Source organism: Poecilia mexicana, unplaced genomic scaffold, assembly GCF_051168715.1.
Source record: "Poecilia mexicana isolate PSO_F unplaced genomic scaffold, ASM5116871v1 scaffold_2, whole genome shotgun sequence".
Lineage (NCBI taxonomy): Eukaryota > Metazoa > Chordata > Actinopteri > Cyprinodontiformes > Poeciliidae > Poecilia > Poecilia mexicana.
Genome location: NW_028263371.1, coordinates 14590717 through 14607242, shown reverse-complemented (window position 1 = coordinate 14607242; position 16526 = coordinate 14590717). Strand labels below are relative to the sequence as shown.

Below are 16526 nucleotides of genomic sequence, written 5' to 3'. Positions count from 1 at the left end.
CTGGTCTCCTCTTTCCTTCACACTGCGCAAATGCGCAGCAACAAATCCTAAGCGATGTGGAACTATAACACTCTGAGTGAATGGGGAAGTTTGTGTGTTGCGGCAGAAAATTGAAGCATGTGGGGTGAAGCAGGTCAAAATGCATCAACACAACGAAGCTAATACCACATAAAAACAATGCCATACTTGACGGGAGTTTGGCTACATCGAGGCTCACTGCAGTAAAAAAGACATACGGAGGATCAGACAGCAGGTAAAGCAACGCACAGCTACAAACACTCACCCGGATTAGCATGACGGTCAGAAAGCTAAACAAATAACCCGCAAAATTATTTAAGTCTTCGAGCTGCGATGTAAGACGCTGGTTCTGCTGTCGCTGTTGAATCGCTGCTACAGGTAGTAATATTTGACAGACGGAGCTTCGCTTCTGCTCCACCTGGTAGTGACTCTCACACCGAATCTCTGCTTAAAGCTGCAGCATCTAACTTAAAAAATAGATTTTACATACGTATTAAAACTTTCGCTGTCCTAACATGAGACAGATAATCTCTAAAAAAATAATCGATCTCCTCCCTGTTCTGCATAATTACTCCGCTCAGTCAGAAACAGCCAATCAGAGCTAGCAGTAATCAGCTAGCCGCCATGCTAACAGGAAGTTTTCATTCAGTAACTCTGGATTGTTTATTGTAATGGAACCTGTTTTTGCCTTTGAATGTTAAGTTTTATACTTGAACTTCTTGGCAATATTGAGAGGTTTTATTTTGGCTCTTTGTATTATTTAGCCTCTTCAGAGCCTTTATATGTTATCAGTCTGTTATATTATCAATAGCAGTACAATTTGCACAATGCCTGTTTTGTTTAGTTTTCTTCTTGGAAAAAGTTATTAAAAACAAGCTTTTGTCTAAATTAAGGTGAATTCATGGTTCCTTTTTCCACATAATGTAACCGGTAGGGTTTATGATGAAAAAATAAATAAATAAATGAATAATTATGTGATTGGTATCGGTGATCGGCCCTCATGGGTGATCGGTATCGGAATCGGCAGGAAAAAACCTGATCGGCACATCTCTAATATTTAGCTTACACATATTAAAACACATAATGGATAAATGCCAATGTTGGAACGCCTTAAAGAAGCTGCAACACTGACTCGCTGGTCGAATTTGTACCGAAAACCTTTAAGTAAAATACATCCCAACTCAAGAGAATTAACTCTCAGTAGCCATTTTTAGGATAAGGCTTTTTATTTTTAATTTATCATATTATTTCAGAATCACATCACATACTGTATATTGAACTTTGGAACGCTATCTGGAATTACTTGTTGAATGTGTAAATACTTTGTAGCTTTTTCTGTCATTTTCAAGGCAAAAATCATGGAATGATGCTCAAAACTACGGATCTACAAAACATAAAAACAAGCAAGACAACCACCAGATGTGTCAATACAGTTATTTAAAAAGTTTATCAATTTGACTGTTTTAAAGTGAAACATTTAATTGTTGTGTTTAAAACAAAAAGTGTATTTTTTTTAATTTATTAATTAGAAGCAGGATTATTACTTTAATAAAACACACAATTCCACTTAGATTTTGGAGAAAGAGAGCAACATCTTTAAATGTTTAGAGATTTCCTTCATTTTTAAACCATATATAAATGGATTAAACAAAGGTTGAAACACAAGTACCTGCAAAGCCAAAATGAAGCGAGCAGGTTTTGGAAAATCTGATTCCACTCGAGCTATGACTACCTCAAAAATAGACAAATAGGAAAAGTTGATTAAAACCAGCAGATGTGGCACACATGTCTCAGCAGCCTTTCTTCTAAATGTTTTTGAACTTTTATAGGAGATTATTAAAATCTTTGTATATGTAAATATTGTGAAGGCCACAGGAATCATTGCAAGATTTAGCAACGAAAAAATCCCAAATATTGTAAGCACTCTGGATTTCACACAGTGAAGAGTAAAAATGCCATTGTTACAGAATATTCCATCCAAATCTGAATGACATAATTGAGCTTCGCTGATCAGTATCGCTTCTCCTGCAATGTGAGAAGCAGGTACAAAATAGGCCAGAACCAGGAGAGATGTCACCGTAGTTTTCCTCATGATGGTTGGATATCTCAGAGGTTTACATATTGACACGTATCTGTCAAAGGCCATGACTGCTAACAGAACAAATTCAGTACCAGCTACAGAATATAACATAAACAACTGAATAATGCAGGATGAATATTTTATGATCTGTCTTTCAGATAAAAAGTCGATCAAAAGCTTTGGGTAAACAGTCGTACTGTAAACAACAGAGTTAAACAGCAAAGCAGCAATGAAGATGTACATCGGCTCATGGAGGTTTTTGTGAAAACAGATAACATAAACGATTGTTCCATTACAGCAGCATATTACAATATAGAACATCAACATCACAGTAAAATACAAATACTTTAGTTTGTTCATTTCTACATAACCAGTTAACGTTACGTAGGTGATATTTACCTCGTCCATAAATGTTTACCAATGTTCATTTGGTCAGACTAATTGCTTAAACGTCTTGCACAAACGCAATTCACAGACTGCATCGTCTCAGTTTGCGTAAATGTTTTTATCAGTTTGCATTAGGGATCACGCCTCTGGAGGCCTTCATTGCTGTTCAAGTTCTTCAACTAATTTACCAACATAAAAAACTCAAACTCACAAAGTTAAACACATCTAAGGTAAAGCAGACTTAAAAGAAATGTTACTTGTGTGTTTTCAAATAAGTAAATTAGATTTGAATTCTCTGTGTCCTAAAATGAACACACTATGCATAAACCAGCCTAGTGTGAGACTGGTTTACCCAGTTCAAAGGGAGAGTACTATGGACACTAGGCCTTTAGTATTTTTGTGTTCATATTGGCTCATCATAAAATAAACAGGTCCACTGTGAGGTTGACTTGAATGTAAAGTAATTCAGCTCATCATCAATCGTGCCACTGACATGGATGCAGAAATAAACTGACAAAGTTTAAAAGATCAGCTGATCACCAATCTAGAACCTGGTAGTGTATAGAGGAAACAGAGCACTAGTAGGAAACAGCAACTCACACAAAATAAAGTATACGAACAAACAAAATACAATCTAATACAATACTTTTGTATTATTTAAACCCTTCTTTTTTCTTATGTTTTATTGACCTGTGTTGTTAGTTGTTAAGGATTAAGCCTTGAAACATTTTGGTAGATGCTGATGTATATACCGTATACAACACTGACGTTGATGATTGCGTTTAAACTTCATGTTCCAAGCCTACTTCCACTTTTATTTCACTTTTTATCGTTTTGTTGCTTTTTCCGGCCTCCAATGCCGTTACAAGCTTGTGCATGTAAACATGTATTCAAAGATGTGCTGCAGCAAGAATCAAACGTCAAACAAATTTGGAAAACGTGTTTAATTCAAAGACCAAAAGCATAATACTAGGAACTGGGGCCAATAATGAAAACATTCAACAGGAGACTGACGGTAATCGGCCTTCTCTGGTTAAGCTGATGTATGTAACTGTTGTTTTTGTCAGCCATTTGTAAAATCCACACATACTTCACTTAAACTATACATGTACATCTTAACATTATAATATCAACTTTAAAAAAGTTTAGGAATACTAACAATAAGTGTCAGGTGGTATTCTAAGATCAATACATCAAGTTCATCACTATTGAGCTTTAGTTTGATAAAACAACCTTTTCAGTTGTTTAGATATCTCCTTCATTTTTAAACCATATATGACTGGGTTTAATAGAGGATGATACAGAACTGCCTGTAAAGTCATTATTAAACGCACTAATTTTGTAAGGTTGGATCTGTTGAGAAAATAAATTTAAAATAAGCTAGTTTTAAAACTTAACATGTCTTGATTCAAATGGCCTAAATTGTGGTTTTAAATCAGTGACTTATTCTGGCCTATTGACCTTTATTTTACTTGTAGTTACAGCAGATGGTTTGCTAGGATCGTTTGAACTGCCTTTTGTCTGTGAGAAAACAATACAGTGGAAGTTGTAGCTTTTCACACTCATTTGTGAAAGGCTGTAAACACTGCAGGGGTTTTAGGCTTCAGATAGAGGGTCAGAGATAGCTCCTGGTTGGAGGAGCAAAGGTACGCCTTATTTGAATAAATTAAATACAAGAGGATAAAACTTTCTACACAGAAGTAACAAATTAGATTTGCTCTTGCAATTCTCCAAAGATGTCTTTGCACGTCTTTGCTTTTCTTTCTTTCTTTCTTTCTTTCCATTTATGTCAGGTAAATGAATGTATGTCTCCGTTGTTCTGCAGTTTCTGGTGTAAGTTTGTGCATTGTCTTACTTTTAAGTTATGCATTGTCTTATATTGGATTAAACTCTGTAATTCTGTGATGTCAACACGCATTGTTTTTCCTTGTGCCTACACGTGGCCTGCCGAGAGGACCTGGGATCTAAAGGAAGAGAGAGCCAAACTTTTTCTAAAGTTAACCTATTTTTAGGAATTTCTTCCTTAACATTTGGGGGCTCGTGCCGGTTCTGGAGTCTCAGTGGGCGGCTGTTTGGCCCTGATTGATCCGTTTCGGCCCGACGCTTCGGTGTGGTAAGACACTATTTAATTATTTTTTTGGTTGTCTGAAGCGCTGTGTCGTTGGACCGTCGCTGATTGCTTTTGGTGTGTGCGGCATCACGGAATTTAGAAACTGCAGCGGTATATAGAATCCCTCCTAAAAGAGTCTGTAGTTTAAGGATTTGAAAATACACATAAACGGGGGTTCGTGGCTGTTCCAAGCAGCAGGACTTTGCGCTACCTCTGCTAAAGCTGGGTTTCTTTTGAATTCTTTGCCCTGAGAGTCGTCCCGTACCTCTTTAAAAGAATTTGGGTCTTTGTGTATTCAGATAGTGTGGGCTTGAATCGGCCCGGAGATTATGGCTCATCTCCAGTGGACTTATAATTGGACTGGTTTGGGATTAATAGGATAGAAGCGGGTTGAATCACCTTACTCAGGAGTAAAAGGACTGAAGCAGGTTGAATCACCCTACTCTGGGAGTAAAAGGACTGAAACGGGTTGAATCACCATTCTCTGGGACTCTGAATCGAGTTGCCAGGAGTATAAAGGACTGAAAACAGGTTGTATCACCTTAGAAGGACTGAGATAAGTTATTTAATTTGGAACAGGTTGTATCACCTTAGAAGGACTGAGATAAGTTGAGAATAAAAGAGATTTGTAAAAGTGAAGTTGGAAGATTATAAGATGCATCATACGTTCTTTTGAGCCGGCGCCTGACATTTTCTTTCCTGTCTTTTCTTGGCTGAACTACGACGTCGTCTGTGTATCTGTGTTTGTGTGCGGGTTGATCTATTACTGATTGTGTGTCTGTCTTCCGCCGTTATATGTTCCGCCACGCGCTGCTGTCTGTCTCAGTCTGAGTTGTGTTGAGATTGTGCAGAAGAGATTTGTGTCTTATGTGTTTGTCTGTTTTGCTGGATGTTCTGTTGCTGTGTTTCTGTTAACTCATGCTTCTGTGGGACAGAGATTTCTTCTCCATTTTGGTTACAGGTTTTGTTCCACAGAGCAGGGGGCCTGATTGACCACTCCATTTGCATTTTGGGAGTGCTGCAGTTCTGTTAGCACTGACATTTCCAGCTCACTCTTTCAGGATTCTTGGAATTTGATGTGAATTTTTTTTAGAACTGTGTTTTATGTTGAAATGAAAAGTACAAAATGACAGATTTACAGATGTTTCTACTTTCTCAGCGGGAGAAATGTGTGGTGTCAGTTCCAGGCTGGAGCACTGGAATGATCTCATTGCTTTTTCATAATATTGTAACATTTATAATCACTTCAATTTCTAGGTTTCCTGACACTGGATGGAACACCCTCACTTATCAGAACGGGGACGCAGAACTGATAAATATGATGTTTTTCTCCTTGACAGTGTTTTGTACACTGTTAATGTGGGACATGTTGGAACACTAATGAATAACTTTGTTTCTTGTAGGATGATCTTCGTGTGCAGTCCATTTTTTCTTATTTCATGACCATATGAATGGTTTTTGGGACTTTTCTACAGGGGGTCTAGTTACTGGGTAGCCATTTAATAACAGTGGGCTATCATGAAATAAGGTTGTGTGTATAACATGGAGTTTTTGAAACAGGTTCACTCAAAACTGAACAACATTAGAACTGTTGGATGATTTTGTTTCCTTTCGGGCATAGTCTTATCATAATTGTGTTTAAAACTTTCTACAGGATGAATTTTGGTTTGAAATTTGGGTAAATATGTGTTTGGAAGATGGAATCAGTACAAATTGGGAAGTTCTAACTTTATGGTTCACAAATATTTTATTTCACATGTTGGAGTGTGACGGAAAATTACAGGTGAACATGGGGATTTTTTCAGTTGCTGTAGGTGGATTACACTACTTAATGTGTTTGCCCAATGTCATCGAGGATAATTGGGAGTATATTTCTTACATTATGGGTCAACTAATGTACAGCTCCCTTCAGATGCTTAGAATGGGGTCTTCTTCCTGCTCTCACGGCAGTGTTGGGGGCAGATCACACCTCACTTTGTTTGGTCAGCTTGATCTGGGGTAACATCCTGCATCTTTCTTACAATGGGGTGTTGATGAGTCTGCTTGAGTGTGAATGAGAATGAATGTGTATGCAGATGGCCATTGCTGGGTTTTAGGAAGCGCTATGTACATATGACGTCACTTTGGGGAGTAGCTGTGTGATATTTTTTCTGATTTTGTACTGTTTAGACGCAGTGCAGGTTTTGTTTCATGAATATACTTTTACTACTGGTTTACGGACAATCTTAAAGGTGATGATTACATATTTTGGTATCACAATCTGGTTAAAGCTGAATCATCTGCTTGTGCAGTAGAATTAATACGAAACGAGAATTCAGCCTTGGCTTAAAGCAGATAAATGTAGTTATTAGGAAACTGTCTCGTCCACTTTGACTAACAACACTAACAAATTAACCTAACTTCTAACTAAATTAACTTGGTTTATATGTCACATGGCTAACTGATTGGACATGTTGAAATTTTAGCATAATGGGAGAATGTTCTTCGATTTTAGTTTTCCACCTCTAAATTGTTTTTCTTTTTGGAAACAAGAAAAACACAGGGGGATATGATAAAGATAAGATATTACTGATAGAACTTTGAAATTTACATCATCTCAGTCTAGTTTGAATATTAGATGGAAGATTTGGAGAAATGGTGGAACATCTTATAATATTTTGGTTTTTCAGCAAATTATTATATAACAGTGACATAGATTCAAAGTTGTTTTCAAAATGATAATTATATCAACAGGGGGAGAAGGAAAATAGACCCTAATTCCTGGTAAATTTTGGATACGGTTAATTGTAAATTAGTTAATCAATAATTTTGACTTTTTTATTCAACAATAGTGAATTATGGATTTCTTTAATGTAGAGTGATATTGCCTTCCTGCTTGACTAAAATATGGTGTATGTGATATAGAAGCTTCTACTAAATTAGATTTGATCATCTAAAATTGAACAGCTTTAAGCAACATCTATGAAATGTTTATTACATTTAAAATTGTTGATGGATTTCTGCATCACTGCTGATTTTGATTATATACAGTTGGGTGTAAATTGTTAATTTTGAGGAAAATTTTGGTTGAAACTGCTATGAAATTCAAATAAAATGTGAATAATTTCTGAAATTTTGAAATAGGACTTTGTCTTGAAGCGTGGGACAATGATAAGGATGTTTAGTATTTAGTAGAACAATATGAAATTCATAATTATTTGACAAAGTGCAATTCAATCACAACTTTTATAAGTGTTAGTACTAGGACATTCTAGATTTTGTTCTGGTTCTTTAATGAATTTGAGAGGTTGTGATTTTAAAATTTGTAGTTGATATTTGGCACAAACAGAGTGAATGTCATCGAGGTATTGACGTCTATTGATTTTGAACAGTAAGTGTCTTTATTTTCTTAATTCTGGCACGTCTGATGGTGGAATGTTTTAATACATTTCTATGTTTATTCTTTTGCAGTTCAGGACTTGAGGCAGTTGGCTGTTTGTGCTGTAACAACAAATCTAGAGCCACACGGGAGGATGCATCACAAGATAAAATTAAATTTTATTTATAATAGTGAAAGTAACAAAATGTGGCATATATAAGTTTTGATTTTTTAATTACTTTGTATTATTTTTTCTTTGGCAGTTCTCCTTCCTTCTGACTTGATGGCGATCTTTGGGGCAGGGTCTTTCAAGCTCAGAGATCATGGGACGATGTGATTAGAAAGGATCTTCTTGATTACCGCATCAGGCCGCTGTTGTTGCTGCTGAACAAAGACATGATGATGTTGAACTGTGCCCATCTTCTGCTGGACTGCTGTATGGAAGCCAAAAACTGTTGAACGATTACTAAGGTCAGTGAAGATGAACTGTGTTTTCCTGTTGTCACGTGAGGGCAAAGTGCTGCTCACAGGACCTGGCAACAGATGTCTGCTTTGAGAGTTGCTTTTCACACCTGGCTGAAAACAAAAGGGACTCAGGCGTTATCTGCGAGAGTCCTTTACGGCCTGGAATCAACAGGGAGTCGGGACCACAAAGATCAAAGCTTTTTGTCCAAACCCAGACGGGGGTTTCAGTGGATGACTGATCTGCTGGTTTCTACGTCCTGCTCTGTCGACCACTAAAGGCTGACCAAAGTTCATCAAAAAGGGACTGTATCCAGATGTTTCTGCACTGCGGGAATGACTGCTACTCTGGACACCTTCTGATTCAGCAGATAAAGTATTGGGGCATGGCAAGTCGCTCAGCAGTGGTCCTGTTGTGTGTTCTCATGTTTGATCCTGGATTCTCACCTCTGATCATGTGACCTGAGCGCCAAAGCCCACTCCTGGGGTTCCCTTCAGTCTGCAGGTTGGAGACGAAATGGATGCCAACAAAACTTGGTAGTGGTGAATACGTTCTTTTTAAATTTTTGTAGTGTGTGATGCCATTGTTCTCTCCTTACTTTAGTTATAGCACTGATGCGCCCGGTTGCCTTCACGTCCTGAACCCATGCTGTGAAATGCTAAGTGTTGAGGACACCCCAGCTCCTGGTGTCAGAGGTTTTACAATGCAGTTTGAGGGTTCGTGTGACCCAACGGTTACTATTTTGCATTTTTCGGAAATGCATTAACTTCCTCCATGATTCACTCTGTTTGTTTCACAAAATGCTAATGTGTTTTTCCCTTCCTGCTTGAAAAGAATGGGCAGGGACGAACTATTACAATTACAAAAGTTTTTCTTAACCATAGCTGAATTTCATAGTGTGTTACGCTTCATCTACTAAGGAAGATGATCTAAATTTTATTTGCATAGTACAGTGGCTACCATTCAGTGAAAACTAAATTTAGATTCAAATGAAATTTAAAGTTAAGGTGCTAAAGTGGATTGATGAGTGTCTATAGAGCTTACTGAGCTAATAGCACCAAGTTCTGTCTTGATTTCATAAATTTAACCAAATATTGAATTCTTTGATTGAGGTGTGCAGATTGTAACAGCATCCGGGACACCATGTTTGAATTACATCCAACTGTGTTATATGATGCTAAGGTTAGCAGTGGCAGAAGTTTTCATCTCAATGAGTTGTATAGGATTTTATTGTATTCTATGACAGAACATTTGTTCTGTTATAGAAACAGGGGGAAATGAATGGAATTGATCTAATAAGCAAATTTTAGTTTGGAGCTCTCTTTACTTCTTGGCAAAAAAGGGTGTTAAAGTTAAATCAAAATACATTAAATGTTTTACGGTGTATTAGCAGCATTAAAATATGAGCTAACTATTTGGATATGGAATAACTAAAATTTATAAATTGAATACACTAAACTTAATATTACTTGTCAAATAATTTATATAAACAGTGTTTCTTAAAACAGGGAAAGTGATAGTTGGATTGTTGAATCTCTATTCATATGATTTAAAACAAGTTGTTTAACTAAGACATCCAGGAAGGTCTAAACTAAATATTTACATAATTTAATAAACTTAGCTGTATCGAATCTCTCCCCAAAACTGAAAATGCATTGATAATTGATAAACACTATAAAAAGGGTAATTCATTATCCAATTAAATATTTTATAAATAGGTTTTCAAAAGAATAAATGGATTAAAGGTAAAAATCGTTGAAATTTTGGGATTTAAAACTATGATTGGAATAAAGTAAATCATTTTGATATTTAGTGACACGGTTAACTTTATTCATGTAAAACAGGCTGATCATTCTTTAAGGTTTTAAAATAGAAAATATTATGATTGAAATTAAATTGGTCTAAATTGGAGATTTACAAATGAACAATTATGGAACTGCTTCTAAAATATGGTTAAGGTTTGGGTTCAACACAATGGGAAAACATTTATTTCTCATGAATGCCTTACATAAAAAGAGGGTCAAAAGATTGACAAAAGCTTCTTAAAATTCGAAGTTTACTGAGTTATAATACAAAAGGAAAATTACTGGAAGAGACTTAACATAGGGAATCAAATGATAATTAGGAATAAAGTTTCAAAGAGAAATAAATAAAACTAAAAGCTACCACAAAATCTCTTCCTTCCTGATAATGAAGTAACTATTAAAATAAGATTTGATAACAAGAACAATATATGACTTGAAACAATAAGGAATAATTAGAGTATCAATTAATAAAATCAGTGCAAATAAAACATTAATTCAAATTGGAAGGAATTACTTATTTTATTTTAAAATACATTGAGGAGTTCTAGATAGGTGACAGACTCTGTTCCAGTATGGTGATCAGCTGATGACCTCATTGAATAACAAAGAACCACAAGCTGGTGTGACTGAGGATCTTCCCTGGCCAGAGGACGACCTCACACCTAGATGTTCATCAGGATTTCTTTCATTCTACTCTGCTTTTGATGTCATCAAATTGGAAAAGAGGGAACGGCCTCTTTGTTAAACTCACCAAATTCTGGGCATAATAATCCCTAAATAGGTGAGCATCAGTTACTGAGCTGACGACCCTGAGTTCAAAACTATAAGGAAAATGAGCTGCTGGAGACCAGAGGATCATCTTTGTTTTTCCTATTAACAAGTTTTCACCTACGATGTGCCAACGAACTCATCTTACTTCAAGGAGCATCAAGAAACACGGACACAAAATGAAGATATGTAAAAAAAAAAAAAAAGAAAAAATTGTACAAAAACTATTCAACTGGAGGTTTATTAATAGCTTGTAAGTCTTTTATATGCAGTATATTGTATCTAACTTGCTCATTTATTTCATGGATAATTTTGGACAAATATTTGTGTAACATCCTATTTACATCAGGAATATGATTGATTTTTCTAAAATATCATTTTAAGTATTACAGTAAGATTTGTGGTAAAGTTTCTGTTAAGTATTGATAAATTTATGCATCATCTTTTGGTAAGATATGACTATGGGCTAGATGATTTTGAACATTTATTTTAAGTTGTGAATCCTTTATATGATTTTGCTGTCTAATTTTATTTGCAATGAATATGCCAACATTTTAACAACAAATGTTATGTAGAAGATTGCATGCAAAAAGAGGGGCGTAATTTATCAGCTATAATATGGTGTTTCTGATGTTAGGCTTATTCTATCGCATAGTATATTTTAAACTTATATTTTAGAGTGTAATCTCTATTAAGAGATTAAAAGAGGGAACTGTTGAGAAAATAAATTTAAAATAAGCTAGTTTTAAAACTTAACATGTCTTGATTCAAATGGCCTAAATTGTGGTTTTAAATCAGTGACTTATTCTGGCCTATTGACCTTTATTTTACTTGTAGTTACAGCAGATGGTTTGCTAGGATCGTTTGAACTGCCTTTTGTCTGTGAGAAAACAATACAGTGGAAGTTGTAGCTTTTCACACTCATTTGTGAAAGGCTGTAAACACTGCAGGGGTTTTAGGCTTCAGATAGAGGGTCAGAGATAGCTCCTGGTTGGAGGAGCAAAGGTACGCCTTATTTGAATAAATTAAATACAAGAGGATAAAACTTTCTACACAGAAGTAACAAATTAGATTTGCTCTTGCAATTCTCCAAAGATGTCTTTGCACGTCTTTGCTTTTCTTTCTTTCCTTCTTTATGTGAGGTAAATGAATGTATGTCTCCGTTGTTCTGCAGTTTCTGGTGTAAGTTTGTGCATTGTCTTACTTTTAAGTTATGCATTGTCTTATATTGGATTAAACTCTGTAATTCTGTGATGTCAACACGCATTGTTTTTCCTTGTGCCTACACGTGGCCTGCCGAGAGGACCTGGGATCTAAAGGAAGAGAGAGCCAAACTTTTTCTAAAGTTAACCTATTTTTAGGAATTTCTTCCTTAACAGATCCCAGTCGGACTATGATGACATCAAACGCACACAAACAGGAGAAACTGATCAACACCAGCAGATGGGGTAAGCAGGTCTGAGCTGCTTTCTTTCTGACTTCTTTAGAGCTGAGATAGGATATGATAAGTATTCTGGTGTAGCTGAAAATGATGAAATTCAGGGAGAAAAAAGCAATAAAAGCCACAGAAAGAGCACCGAATACGATGTGGACTTTTGAGCTGACGCAGTACATATTGTAAATTGAATTGTTACACAAGATCCCATCCAAATGCAGTGTACACAGTTTAATGTTGGAGCTCAGCACCACCTGCACACCGGTCACACTGGCAGGCACCAGCCAGGCCAAACTCAGGTAAATACTGACCGTGTTTCTCCCCATTACTGTTGCATATTGTAAAGGTTTACATATAGACACGTAGCGATCGTAGGCCATTGCTGCCAGCAGTAAAAACTCTGAGCCACTTAGAGAATAAAAGAGAAAAAACTGCAAATAACAAGCTGAATACGATACAATCTGCTTCTCAGATAGAAAATCTGACAGCAGTTTTGGATAAATGTTAGTGCTGAAAACAACAGAGTTCAGAAGCAAAGCGGCGATGAAAACGTACATGGGCTCATGGAGGTTTCTGTGCGTCCATATGAGATACACAATGGTCAGGTTACTGACGACGATGCAAACATATGCTGCTAGCATGACTGTAAAATAAAGATATCTGAATTTGTCCAACTCTACATGTCCTTCAAGGGTTATATATGTTTGATTAACGTCACCATCCATAAATGTGTTTCACGAAGACATAATAATATCATAAACAGCACAATAAACAACTAACAGCTAATGTCACAGAACCTGACCCAGACATTCAATCACACATCATTGTTTGTTCTCTCTCAAAATGTAGAAAGCAGCTGATTCTAGTGCACTGAAAAAATGTTATTATATTGCTTTATTCACAATGGAGCTAATTAAAGACCTGCCCAGTTTTTTTTAACAAAGAACATGTCGCTGATAGCGACTCTCTAACTGAGCATTTCCTGTCGGTCAGGCTACATATTAAAGCTGCTTTTCTCTTGGGATCTTTTGTTTTGCTTGCAAACCCAAATGAGTCAATCCACAAATGGTAACCAGGGTGAGATAAGGTTTGCGATGCAAACTTAAGCACACAAAGTACTTCAAACAGCCACAAAACACAACAAATTGTACACCGAATTAAATTACATTTATTGTTCAATATACCAAAAAAAGACATTCTCAGAATATTTGACTTAGAGGCAAAAATGATGGTGGCATCAACTTAAAGACTTGTTGAGCGGATGAAAATCTGCAGTAAAATAAAACTGACAACAATAAAACATGTCTGTCTCTATTGATTGAACTGTTAGTGTTCATGGACAATGTTGCTATAGCAACCTGACTCAGATCCAGAAGACTGTTGTCTCTCATTCACTGTTTTTAGTGTTTTTAAAGATACGAGCACTTTTATTTTTAAATTATTTTATTATTTAAAATTTTTATTTTAGTTTTATCATTACTTCCATTTGGTATTTTGTTTAAGTATTGCCAGTATTATTTTTTTTGTGTTTTTATTGTTGAACAGTCTGTAAAAAATAAACACAAAAAACCAACGGATCATACTCGAATGCTCAAGGCTAAAATACGTCTTCTGTTGCAGATTGTGTTTTGTTGTGGCTTTTGTTGCTCTGTTGTGCCTTGTTCTTTGGGTTGGGTTGGGTTGTTCGTACAGCGTCACTTCAGGCTGCAGTGTGAACGCAGTCTATGTTGTAGCAAAGTGAAGACGACTGTTTGGTCCAAAGCCTTGAGTTTATCCTTCAGTTTTATGACTCCACTTAGAGTTAGCATTGGTATCCTGTCGTTTGGGAACGGGAGAGTGGTAGGTAACGGGAGTATGTGGGATTTTGGGGTTAATCAGCTCAGAATTATTATTTTTTTTAATCCTTTTCCTGCAACCTGATTGCTTCCTCTTCGTTAATTCATATTTTACATGACTAATGGAAGCAGCACAAAAGTACAAATTTTCAATTGGAATATTTGAGGTTTAAATTTTGCTGTCACAGGATTAAGGGAAGTCGGCAAATCCAATCTGTCACTTCGGGATTAGAGCTTGGTTCTAAGGACTTAGTCGGTTGAGCTAGCGTGCAAAGCGGGCTGGGCCCGCAGAACCATCAGTAGCTACGTTTTGTAGCATGCTGCTCATTTGTACGACTTCAGTAAACAAACTCGCCAGATTAGCAGAACGAGTTTCTCTGTGTTGTGAAGGGCTGGTGCAGGTGAGCACGGGATCCTGTACTCTTAGGATGCATCAAGGTGGCCATTGAGGGATTAAATTAATTTTCATAAAAACCCCAACAAACATAACACTGCCCCACTGAAGAGGAATGATGTCGAATAAATCTCCTTGCACAGTATCGTCAGCAAATAACATGTTGGGAAATTAAGAACTTCTAGTCAGTTTCTATCTTGTTCCTGTGCTTCCCTATGAATGTGAGAAACAAATCAATCGTATTTAGCTTACACATATTAAAAGACATAATGGATAAGTGCCAATGTTGGAACGTCTTAAAGAAGCTGCAACACTGACTCGCTGGTCAAATCTGTATCGAAAACCTTTAAGTAAAATACATCCCAACTCAAAAGAATTAACTCTCAGTCGGGGGTGTGCTGTGGTGGCGCAGGGGTTAAGCACAACCCACATATGGAAGCCTCAGTCCTCGATGTGGCTGTTGCAGGTTCAATTCCTGACCTGGTGACCTTTGCTGCATGTCCTCCCCCTCTCTTGTCTCCCCCACCTTCCTGTCAACTAACTATCAAATAAAGGCCACTAGGTATTAAAAAACTCAGTAGCCATTTTTAGGATAAGGCTTTTTATTTTTAATTCATCATATTGTTTCAGAATCACGTCACATACTGTATATTGAACTTTGGAACGCTATCTGGAATTACTTGTTGAATGTGTAAATACTGTGTAGCTTTTTTTGTCATTTTCAGGGCAAAGATCATGGAATGATGTTCAAAACTACAAATCTACAAAACATAAAAACAAGCAAGACAACCACCAGATGTGTCAATACAGTTATTTAGAAAGTTTATCAATTTGACTGTTTTAAAGTGAAACATTTAATTGTTGTGTTTAAAACAAAAAGTGTATTTTTTTATTCATTAATTAGAAGCAAGATTATTACTTTAATAAAAAAAAAAGCCCCACACAATTCCACTTATATTTTGGAGAAAGAGAGCAACTTTTTTAAATGTTTAGAGATTTCCTTCATTTTTAAGCCATATATAAATGGATTAAACAAAGGTTGATACAAAAATATTTGCAAAGTCATTACAAAGCAAGCAGGTTTTGGAAAATCTGATTCCACTCGAGCTATGACCACGTCGTATGTAGACAAATAGGAGAAGCTGATTAAAACCAGCAGATGCGGCACACACGTCTCAGCAGCCTTTCTTCTAAATGCTTTTGAATTTTTATAGGAGATTATTAAAATCTTTGTATATGTAAATATTGTGAACAGCACAGGGAGCATTACAAGATCTAGCAATGAAAAAATCCCAAATATTGTAAGCGCTCTGGATTTCACACAGTGAAGAGTAAAAATGCCATTGTTACAGAATATTCCATCCAATTCTGAATGACATAATTGAGCTTTGCTGATCAGTATCGCTTCTCCTCCAATGTGAGAAGCAGGTACAAAATAGGCCAAAACCAGGAGAGATGTCACCGTAGTTTTCCTCATGATGGTTGGATATCTCAGAGGTTTACATATTGACACATATCTGTCAAAGGCCATGACTGCTAACAGAAAGAATTCAGTACCACCTACAGAATAAAACATAAACAACTGAATAATGCAGGATGAATATGTTATGATCTGTTTTTCAGATAAAAAGTCGATCAAAAGCTTTGGGTAAATAGTCGTACTGTAAACAACAGAGTTAAACAGCAAAGCAGCAATGAAGATGTACATCGGCTCATGGAGGTTTTTGTGAAAACAGATAATATAAAAGACAGTTTCGTTACAGAGGAATATTAAAATATAAACCATCAACATCACAGTAAAATACAAATATTTCAACCTATTCATTTCTACATAACCATTTAACGTTATGTAGGTGATATTTACCTCGTCCAT

The 16526-nt window shown here is 36.2% G+C and overlaps 3 protein-coding genes across 10 annotated transcripts; all 3 read right to left on the bottom strand.

The window, feature by feature from the left end:
* Positions 1–1585: 1585 nt before the first annotated feature.
* Positions 1586–2506, bottom strand: LOC148160465 (olfactory receptor 13C2-like). Its single transcript, XM_088011583.1, has one exon. The coding sequence runs from the start codon at positions 2504–2506 to the stop codon at positions 1586–1588; it is 921 nt and encodes a 306-aa protein (XP_087867709.1).
* Positions 2507–3690: 1184 nt separating this feature from the next.
* LOC148160464 (olfactory receptor 11A1-like) lies at positions 3691–13170 on the bottom strand. 8 transcript variants are annotated; one of them, XM_088011550.1, is made up of 3 exons: positions 12382–13152; positions 8673–8680; positions 3691–3838 (listed from the first exon to the last, which is right to left on the bottom strand). In XM_088011550.1, exons 1-3 carry the CDS (start codon positions 13147–13149, stop codon positions 3691–3693), a joined length of 924 nt encoding a protein of 307 aa, XP_087867676.1. In that variant the 5' UTR covers positions 13150–13152. The 8 variants fall into 8 exon arrangements, with proteins under 8 accessions (XP_087867676.1, XP_087867660.1, XP_087867670.1 ...); XM_088011534.1 differs by lacking the exon at positions 8673–8680 and adding an exon at positions 11882–11900 and having other exon boundaries at positions 3691–3818; positions 12367–13149; XM_088011544.1 differs by lacking the exon at positions 8673–8680 and adding an exon at positions 5870–5877 and having other exon boundaries at positions 3691–3826; positions 12367–13149.
* A 2435-nt stretch (positions 13171–15605) lies between these two features.
* On the bottom strand, positions 15606–16526 carry LOC106906150 (olfactory receptor 11G2-like). Its single transcript, XM_014971299.2, has one exon. The coding sequence runs from the start codon at positions 16524–16526 to the stop codon at positions 15606–15608; it is 921 nt and encodes a 306-aa protein (XP_014826785.2).